At 38.3% G+C, this 11054-nt stretch overlaps 1 protein-coding gene across 1 annotated transcript in view; it reads right to left on the bottom strand.

The window, feature by feature from the left end:
- Positions 1-1145, bottom strand: part of LOC150090989 (bursicon-like) — an 18825-nt gene extending 17680 nt beyond the window's left edge. Inside the window, exon 1 of the mRNA XM_090379632.1 lies at positions 1085-1145. Coding sequence (XP_090235758.1) covers positions 1085-1145 — 61 coding nt within the window. The remainder of the gene's footprint in view (positions 1-1084) is intronic.
- Positions 1146-11054: the final 9909 nt, after the last annotated feature.

Raw genomic sequence — 11054 nt, 5'->3', positions numbered from 1 at the left:
GTGTCTTAGTTTTATAATTCAGAGCTATTTTCACTTTTCACTGACTTGCCTTGGTATTGCATATATTTAAATAAATAGCACGTTGCCAAAGAGTTGTATTTTGGCCCTTAACAGTGCTAAAAAGCAACCAAGATTATGAGGCATCAGTATGTTATGCCTATAAGAGCATATACTCTTCAGTTCCCGGTGTGCTGGTCGAAAAAAGCGAATTTCCAAGAGATATGCAATCCTTGCCCGAGATGCACTAACTCGACCCCATTGTAAGAAAGTTGATCAAATTTCTACCGATCGAGACAGGTTTCGAACCCAGGCCTTTTCTGCACTTTATAGAAGGATGGTGATCGTAATTATTGTGTTAATCGCGAGGGGAATATAATTATTGCCCTTGTGACCCTTTCCAAGGGTCACCTGTTGTCATTTTTTGCAAGTTAGAATAAAAAAAAGAAAGTAAATTGTTTCTTCTCCCTTTATATATTTCCTTAGTTAAATTTCTTTAAACTCTGAATTTCATTTATTTGAAATACAATTAATTTTGTTCTAAGTTTAAAAAGATACAGCACAATAAAAGTATTCCAGTAAAATTTATTTAAAAATGCGTTATTGTGGTCTGGGCCTTCATAAATAAACCAAGAAACAAACAGAAGTAGAAATATATCATCACATCGATTCATCTGGAAATATGAAAGTAAAAATATTTAATTTTATAGCCTAACGAACTGCTTTTTTCTTTTCTTTTTAGCCCCCTTAATATGACTATATGACTGTGTCATTACTACCTCTAAGTATAGAAAGTTATTATCTATCATATCCTTTCTCATATATAGAATTAAACATAACTGTAGACAATTTTAGTTCATTATAAAAGTAGAAACATAAAAGTTACACTTTAGGCGCATGCTGTTGCATTGGCTATTTCACCACATTTGTTGTGCATTGTTATTGAGTTTGAGAATGGTATTGCTAAATTTCTGTTCTCTGTGGCTGGCATTTGCTGTCCAACGGCCCTTTGTAAAGCCCAACGTCATTTAAACTCAATTCAAGTTCAAAAATTTAGTTCAGAGAAGTAAAGAAAGACATTACTTACCTATTTGGCAATCCAACCTACGCAAGTAAGGATCTCCAAGAGCCCAAACAGCTGGTGTCATTGGTGCACCAGAGGCCTGGATGAAATTTGGTGTGTAACCGGCTATAGAGTTAGTATCATTGGTGTTTCACATTTGCGCATGCGTGTTTTTCAGCCCATGGTTAAGGAACCCTAAAGTGTGATGGAAGTAAAGAGACTTTTCGCGTAACCTTCTGCAGGGGTTGTTGTTCTGTGAAGTGGGGGGTTTTTCACTGTTAACGTCGATTAGCAAACAGTGGGACACCCGAAGCGAAAGTTAGTTGAAAAGTGATCGACGAGTAGCGGTTATTGACCATAACTTTTCTAGAGCTAGGGCTTAGATACCTGAGCAACGTCAGAAAAAAAAAATAAATAAAATACATTTATATACGTCAAGAATGACAAAATATAGTCTAAGAAATGCATGGCGCATTTCTCTCGCCAGATGTCGTGTCTCTCAATTTACTTCTTACAGAACTGGAACAAGGAACCATTACCAGATACAGCTTTTATTGGTCGCACGTTTTAACTTCGAGCTCACAAGCGCAAATAATTCATTCATTTTGTAATAATATTCAAAATATCGAGTAACCAGTACAGTAGTAATGATTGTGAATTTTTAATTCAAATTATTTCAGATCAGATCTGATTCGTGTACTCAAGTACCTTTTTTATCTTAACGCTGTAGCAAAAATTTATTAAAAATGAATTTAACAATGATTATAATAATTTAAATACCGATCTATTTTTAATTTAATTATTTATATCAATGCTCTGACTTATGCGTGTATGGGAAAAAATTATATGTTCCGAATATAGCATTTTATTGCGAGTGTATATTGTGCCATGCATCCTGTCTATAAATAATGTTTAAATATAGTAGAACTGAATCCTTTCTTCATAATACAGTCCAAAAGAATACTCAGTCTAGTGAAGTCTAGTGAACAGCATTGACCTGTTAAATTGCAAGGCTATCACCAGGAGTTGCTGCACTAGTAAGCAATACTTCCATAAAGAAAAATGTATAATGTCACCTATTAATACCGTATTGCTTATCCCTACGCAGCGGCCTAGTTGGCACGATGTTCCTGCCACTGGTTTGAAGAAGTCTGGATTCAGTTCCCATCGACGACTGGAGAAATTGCTGAAGTCGTCTTCATTCCAGGTTGTAGCTAGCTGTTCTCAAGCGGTGGGTATAGACTTTTACTCCCTGAACAATTCTGGGTTTTTCAGCTCGCACAACATGCAAATAGGCCTATGAATACACACCCCTACAGAAATAATACACTTACTTTTATGAGCGCACACTCCTGGGGCCGTTAATTAATATACAGGGTGTCTCAAAAATACACGGCATAACTTCAGGAATGAGTTCCTCATATGTAGACAGTAAAAATATTTTTTATCAACATAGTTCCGGAAATGCTTGGTTTCCGAGTTTTGAAGGTCTGTCTATGACACTTAACTGTTCACATCAGCTTATAGTAATTGTTCAAAATGTCGACCTTCTTCCTGAATACCGGCCTCACATCGACGTCTCATGGACTAGCGAAGACGATGCCAAATTCCTGGCATGTTTCGTATTGTCTCACAACCTGCCACAATTCGATTGCGGAGAGTTTCCACATCAGCTACCCGAGTCGAATACACCAATGACTTTAAATGGCCCCACAAGAAGAAATCCAGTGGGTTTAAATCATTGAGCGTGGAGGCCAGGCAGTTGGTCCACTTCTACCTATCCACTTACCAGGAAACCTTCGATTCAGGTAATTGAGGGATAGGTGGCTGAAATGTGCGGGAGCGCCATCGTGCATGAAGTGTGCTTGTTGACGAATGATCAGTGGCGTGTCGTCCAAGAAATCAGGTATGCTGTTTTCCAGAAAGTTTCTGTACGCCTGCCCTGTGAGTTTGTTTGGAAGTACATGGGGCCCAAATAACTTATCACCAAAAACACCCGTCCAGATGTTGAGGCTGAACCGCTGTTGGTGATGTGATGGAAGAATTGCATGTGGGTTTTCCTCAGCCCATACATGCTGATTGTGAAATGTTTGGATTCCGTCTCGTGTGAACTGTGCTTCATCTGTGAATATCACTAAGGCAGGAAAGTGAAGAGTTGTACCACACTGATGCAAGAACCACTGGCAGAACATTACTCGCGCAGGGTAATCTGCTGGTGACAATACCTGTACCCGTTGCAGATGGTAGGGATACAGTTGGTGTTCTCGCAACACTCTCCAAATAGTCGAACGTTGAACAGCCAGTTGCATTGCTATTCTGCGTGTGCTGATTCTAGGAGTGGCATGCACAACATCCAAAATTTCCTCCTCTACTTCAGGAGTCGTAGATCTTGGTCGTCCTCTGTCGGCAGCACGAGGTGTAAAGGTCCCATGTTCACAAAGGCGGCGATAGATACCATCAAACGTTTTCCTGTCTGGACATCTTCGTTCTGGGAACCTTTCGTGGTACAAACGACGAGCCTCCAGAGCATTTCCGTTCGCCAAACTGTACATAAAGTGCATATCCGCTTGCTCCTGATTTGAGTACATGGTCGGAATGGAAAACCACAAGATTCTTTCAGTACCTTGTGATGAAGGAAATCACTTGCGGGAGATAAGACATTCCGGTTAATAACTCGGGAACCAAGCATTTCCGGAACTATGTTGATATAAAATATTTTTATTGTCTACATATGAGGAACTCATTCCTGAAGTTATGCCGTGTATTTTTGAGACACCCTGTATATAACCCCGCACGTTCGTTTTGAGGCACCTCATCAGTACATTATCGGACAATCCAGTGATGGATTGTCCAAGATTTTCATCTTGTGAGTTAGATCATCACCTGACTATCAGATTTTGTACTGATAAGCTGCCAATAAGTATCGAAATGGCCGTCTGACGGGCAGAGTGCAGCACAGGGAAAATCGTGGTGGTAGTCTTATTTTCAAAATCATTGTCTTTCACTAAAGTTTGTATCTTTTGAGCCTGTGCCATAAAATATGGATGTAAGACTTACTATAGTTAAAGAACTTCATCTCACTAAAAGTCATCGTTTCCATTCTAAAACAAAGGCATTTGAGAGTAGAACATAGGACCTTCCAATCAAACCACGTCGTCTACAGAGGAGTCCCCCCAAGGTGGCGTCCTTTCTGCACTATTTTGTGCTGCCGCTTTGGACCCCTTCCTCTCTACGCATCCTGACTGCAGCTCTTACGCAGATGATATAAAACTCTTCATCTCGTCAAAACACGGTGACAAATCTGACTCAATCAACGCCCATGCCACTGTCCTAATAGAAGAACTTGACCATTATCTTGAGAATATTGGCCTATCCATAAATCCGACCAAGTTAGCACAAATGTCTTTCACCAACTTGAAGAAGAAGGTGAACATAGACATCTACATCAATGTTATTAGAGTCCAAAAGGTTTCTCATCACACTGATCTAGGGCTCACCTGGGATGAAGGCCTGACTTGCCAACATTAAAGCAAAAACTCTGTCAGCAATGTAGGCGATAACACAGGAACTTACTGGAGTAAACAACCAAAAACTTGCCACTCACTACATACAAACATGTCTTGTTCCGATTCCCATGTATGCCTCGACGATCTGGTCCTCTGCTTCCCTCACTAACATCAAAAAATCCATGGGTATCGAGTACTGGATTTTAAGGTGGCTGAACCGTGTTAATGACTACCCTTTCACCATCTCGAGATCAATCATGTATGCTAACCTTGGTTGCACTTCTTGGAATCAGTTTCTCATTACAGGAAATCTGCATATTCTCTGTCAACTCCTCACCGATCGCTTTGACGCTCCAAATGTCCATAATCTTGTTGTAGGCTTTCCCGCGCCCTTTGCAATAGTGCATGGATTCCCCTAAGAAGCTTATTACAGAATTTAACTATGCTTAGAAGATGTTTTCCGTCTAACATCCTCCAAACGTACAACACCCTAAGATTGATCCCCACAAGTTCTGTGATGAGAAAGCATACAGATCTGAGAAGATACAGGACATGTACCACTACATACAACTGTAGAAGTTTCCTGATTATCTCCTTCAGGATGGAATCTCCCATCAACTCTACTTTGCTGAAGAATTAATTTGTTTTAAATCATTATGTGTTTTGTATGTATATGTATTAGCTGTATATGCATATATTAGGACGCGTATGTGTTTGTATGTCTCTACCTTTTGCTTGTGTCACTGTATATATTTGCTCACTTTATATGTTATTTGTTGGAATATAGAAACTAATGTTTCTATAAAATAGAAATAATAATGATATGCTTAATTTATGTACGATTTCTATGTTTACTCTCTAAGTTATAATGTACAAATGTATATAGGCACCCTCCTAGCTGAAGGCTGTTCAGGGGTGAAGCATATGTAATAAATTGAATAATAAATAAATAAATAAAAAACTTTCCGATAAACATCTGTGTTAGTAATGGCTAAGTTTTGTAAGAAATTTATTATTAATAATTTTACAATGTTTGCGTTTAATGCTGATAACAGCACAAATTCTCTTTTGACGAAGAGAATTTGTGATGAACTGGCGTCAAGATCTCGAGTGTCAGAGAAAAGAGATTATCCTGGAAAATCTGAAAATCTGAATCATCATTGTATTTCTCTTTACAAAAAAATATTTACATATGTTTATTACATGTTTACATCTGATCTGAAGGCATCCAAAAATGTTAATTGCAAAAAGAAACACAGGTGGTAAACTTTTCCAGGAGGATTTATAATCACCGGGTGGGAAAGGCTGGTTTCAAATCCAGTCAATGCCGAGAGGAACGTTTACGGTTTTTTCACTTCGTGGCCGAGTTAGTCGGTCTCAGGCGTGAACAGCAAGATCTCCTCAACACAGGTAGTTTATGAACATATTACATATAGATCATGTGGTACATGGGTTAGTTAATTTTCAGTATGACATTTTTTTTTACATAAAGATCGTGCAGAAGAAAGTATAGCAATATTGCCCTTCACAGTCCCGATAATTGTGCCCAGAGATTCACATAGATAACTAAACGTTAATATACATTCAATAACAGAAAGGAAACAAAACAAGATAAAGTTAATTAGGATACACAAATATGAAGCAAGAAATTAGTGAAAGGGTGGACTTCCTTGGTTTGGTTGAGCTCCCATCAGGATATTCAGTGAGAGGAAGGAAGGCTTCCTGGACAATCTGAAGCGATGAGTATCATTATTGCATTTCTGTTTATAGAACAGAATGATTACATATTTACGCATCTTATCTGAAGGCGTACAAAAATGTTAATAATAAAAAAGTACTCAGGTGATATACGAAACGTAATTTCAATGAAGTCTTGCATTTTCTTCTGTATGGTTGTCAGTAGGCAAGGACATCTGCACAGTGGTTGTGGCGATGTGATGAGTTCATGGATGCCCTTCATGGTTTAGTTGAGCGAGGATGTTTTTACGATTAATCGGTCCTTTGGAAAAATCTTACGAGACTGGAATCCCGTTGTTGTACCAGACTTACCATCTGAGTTTGGATACATCTATCTGTAAGATTTAGTCGGTGTTTGTTTTGGCACAGGAACCTGGTATCTCTTAGACAATACATGGGGGATCCCTAAGCGAGAGAGGTCCCAAGCCTCAGTAGTACCAGCAAAAATTTTCACTGTAGCTGTTACTCTAATGTCTCTTATTCTGGTTGGCAGTCTAGGAATTTTGACTGCGATTGCTATTGATAGATCAGTTGTACTACGATTACCTATGGTCCAGTTCCTGAAGGCAGGCTATCTCACCAGCTTGAATTTGTAGGTGTACACTTTTACTCTGTGTACTATATATATATAATTGTTTAATTAATTGATATATATATATATATATTTTTTTATCACCTACTGTTATTTTATTTTGGTAACTATAGGTTACCCTTGGGCCTCTGACTGCGTATACGGGTCCAGGGATTTTGGGTTAACTAGAATAGAGTGAGACAAACTGACAAATAGACATAGTTAATTGTAACATGTTTAATACAAGGGTTCAAACTCATGCACATACAAATTTTCCACTAATTTCCTCCACAGGGTTGTACCGTTAAAAAGTTCTTAATAACTCTCATTACCAAGAAGAATAATTTACAGTTCTTTTAAGACCTCAGTTGAGTTTTATCCTTCCACTTTACTGGTCAATCATGTCATTCGCAGGTAGGAGTACAGAATGCCTTATATTTTATTCTCTTCTCCCCAGGGACTATATCTTGGCTAGGTATAATAACGATAAACAGTACAGTAATACCTCGACTTACGCTACCCCGACTTACGCGAACTCGGAGTTACGCGGTTCTTGATTTTTTCGTTTGGCAACGCTGCCGCCCACTATCTTCAAGGTCGTTTTTCATATGTTATCGATATACGGTGCGACGGCGGAGAATGAGAGCGAAAGATGAACAAAATTCAACTTTGCTGCTTTTATGTTTTTTATATCAGTGAAGGGGAAACACATTTCACCATAATAACGTAAAAACCAACACAATTCCAGCAATCGGTATAATCGCAAATGCAATTAGATCGAGTTTACTACCAGTTTATAACAGATTTCACTAGCAGAAACGCAACTGGATTTTTATTGTTTTATGGTAGTAACCCCTAGAAATGTGAGGTGTTAATAGTGTATCTCTGCCTTTATGGTGTTGTTTATTCAGTTGCTACATGCGCGCAGCTTTGTTTATGCGTATCAAGCGTGCCTCCTCGTTTTGTAATTGTGCTTTATTCCCTAAAAATGAGTAAAATACTTAATTAAAAGGTGTGAAAAGGAAGCGTCCTGGTGAAGACACTGCAGATTCAGAGAGAAAAAGAAAAGCAATTATCGATAAACAGAGGCGGACTGGATCAAAAATTCTTACCCGGGAAAATTTATAGTGGCCTCACACTATGGTTTATGGCCAAAATCACACCGGCGCACCGGGGTTTCCCCGGTAAGGCTTACGGCCAGTCCGCCTCTGTCGATAGAGAAAAAAATATGAAATTGTGAAACGCTTTGAGCGAAATGAAAGACCATGTGATATTGCACGTGCTACAGGCGTAAATGAGGCAACGGCGAAAAGCATATGACAATTGCAAACTTGAATTGAAAAGTTATTGAATTGCAAACTTAGCTCAATTGAAAAGGGCTTAAAAATTTTAGAAAACATAGACTCCAACGAAGAACGCGTTATAGCTACAAAGCAAGGAATAAAAAAATTATTAGCTTGCTACGAAGAAATTCTGCGTGAAAAAAAGAAGGCGCTGTGTCGTCAGACGAATTTGTTAGATTTTATGAAGCCATCGACATCGAAATAACTTTTTTACGTAAGTCATTTGTTTTTTTAATACATATTTTGTATTAATATGTATAAAGAACTGCAATTTTATTAATATTTTTCTTCTAAACTAGTGTTTTTGTTAGTCCTTGGTCCCAATTAAGCAAAATTTATATGTATTTATATGCAAAGTTGTACCCCGACTTACGCGAATTCGACTTACGCGATTTTCGTCGGACCCACCTATCGCGTAACTTCGGGGTATTACTGTACTTACAATTAATTTTCCCCTTCTCTAGGTTGGGCCAGCTCTTTGGTTTTAGGACGACTTTCCATTATGGTCTTCATTTCGGATTCCTTTGTTCTGTATCTCCAAAAATAAACTCACCGACCAACTCACTCTGGAACCACCAACTCACTCTAAACGACCAACTCTCTCTACGTTTTCCGCCGAAAAAATCCTTATATATCCCATTTGGTCCTAAATTCTCCCCAACTCCTTATTTTAATATAATCCCTGATTAATTCCTTCGTCCTTGACCTTCATTTCTCCGTATATTTCTCCTGGCTCGGACTTTTTCGAGGAGTTCTGACCTGACCTTCTTTCTCTAGGTCGAAGTTCACCGTCCTTCTGAGAAATTTTCCTCGCCCTTAAGCACCTTCCTAATGGTTAATACCTGATCCTATTTTAATCTTTCGTTGACGGGTATAATTAAATTTTCACCGTATCAGTTTAATTTGTAAAAATATATTCCAATGTTAAATGGATATATATTGTTATTATTATTTTATTTTTTTTAGTAAGCCAAAGCTTACAAATTACTCTGAAAATAGGGGCTGCAGAGTAGTGGGGACGGCCATCCCTACTGCTCCACCTCATGTAGAATGGAGAAGCATTATTAATGGATAGTGTTAATGTGGCACTTGGTTATGCAAAGGGATTCCACATGTAACAAATCTTGCTTTGCAGGCCATTGCAGCTTCGCATTCGTGCCGTGATGAGATATGGGAGATTATTAATGTGAACTTTCTGTAAAAAATAACTTCTAAATCAGTGTACCGTTCAAATACGCTGTTCAACTAGATGGGTGTGCCATCTAGCGATAGCCAGATTTCAGTTTGGCATCGTCTCAGGAAGAAGACCACCGTGGAGGATTTTGTTGGGTTTATCCACATTCGATAGGTAGCAATGCCCTCGAATGGAGTCTATAATGAATATAATAAGATATTGTGCGAAAAACATGTAACAGTAATGAGTCCAGAATTAATTTATTAACAGTTTTCAATAGAGGCGAACAGATTGAAATAGAGCTGTAAATCTACAATGTTCTCAGGCTCAGAGACATTAGGAACATGGACTATTATGCCTAAAGCCTCTTGGGCCTGAAAATTAGTTTTTTCATAAGTTTTTCATGAGGGGGAAAAACTAGTTCTTGACGGCAAAATTTCGAATACCGTCTGGGAAACAGCAGAAACGTTCTTCAGAGAATTGAGAACATAGAGACAGATAGTGGGTATCCTACAGTGCTTTAACTCTTATTTTTATTGTCGATGGCGCCGCTATAACGTTGAAATAATTTCCATACAACTTCCAGAATATGGGTACCACTGAATTTTCCAAAATGTCATTGTGCGACTCGGCATGAATTGTTTTTTCACTACAACGAGCGTTCTAATTCCGAACCACGAGAATCACTCTCGCCCTCCCCCGTGGCCCCTGCTCCTTCGAATTTCATCGTGGGCCCAACAGACTGCGGTGGATCCCGATCCAATATTCTTGATATCCACACTCCATAGTCTGACCTAAAACTGTGTAAGCGACTTGTCCCTCGATTGGACCTGTTCCCACTGTCCTGTATTCGAAGAATAATGGTATAAGTACCACTTCAAATGATGCCTGATTTATTAGAGTGATATGGGGCTTGTGAGCAGCAGCTCTTCCATGAAAACTCCCTGTAGACCTTGGATGTATTTAAAAAACGCCTGTGGATATCTGCATCTGCAACGTAAAGATCCAAATATCCACAGGCGTGTTTTAAATGTATGGACTTTTCTCGGTTCGTGTTCATCATTTTTTTTTTTTCCAAGGATTGGTAATTCTGTCCGATTTTTCCATTTACTTTTTTCCCCTATTATATTGTTTTGGCCAACCTCACCGTTTGCATGCACCTACAGCGTCTTCGTAGTTTCATAAATTCACTACTTCGGATACTTGACTTTGGAAAGATGAGACGCAGCGAAAAATTTCTGACACCACATCTGACAGTTTAGCTTCACACGTTTAAATGTATTCTTCCTTTTAATCTTGTTTTGCATCATTCATTACATTGAAATGGGGTGTCCGACTACTTTGATAGGGTACAGTGAGGTAGTGTATATTCAAAATTAACATATTAGCAAATAAATATTTAGATTGATTTTAAAGATATTTAGTATTTCTTGTTTTATGAATGCTTATTATCATGTGAATGTGTTTACTTTGGTTTTGATGAAGTTAGTTTCATTGTTTCAGCTAATTATGTTGTATAAATGTCATGTTATTTTATATTTCTTGATTTTATATAGTGAGACAACATTCATATAGCTTTGTACTTTACCATGATGATTAAATTAATGGAGAAAATCAGAAAAACGTCACAGTCATCCACATTTCCCCAAAATACTGAAGAAAT

Source organism: Mastigoproctus giganteus, chromosome 1 (genome assembly GCF_048544385.1).
Source record: "Mastigoproctus giganteus isolate SK-2022 chromosome 1, ASM4854438v1, whole genome shotgun sequence".
In the NCBI taxonomy this organism is placed as follows: Eukaryota; Metazoa; Arthropoda; class Arachnida; order Uropygi; family Thelyphonidae; genus Mastigoproctus; species Mastigoproctus giganteus.
This window is presented reverse-complemented; position numbering and strand designations above follow the sequence as displayed.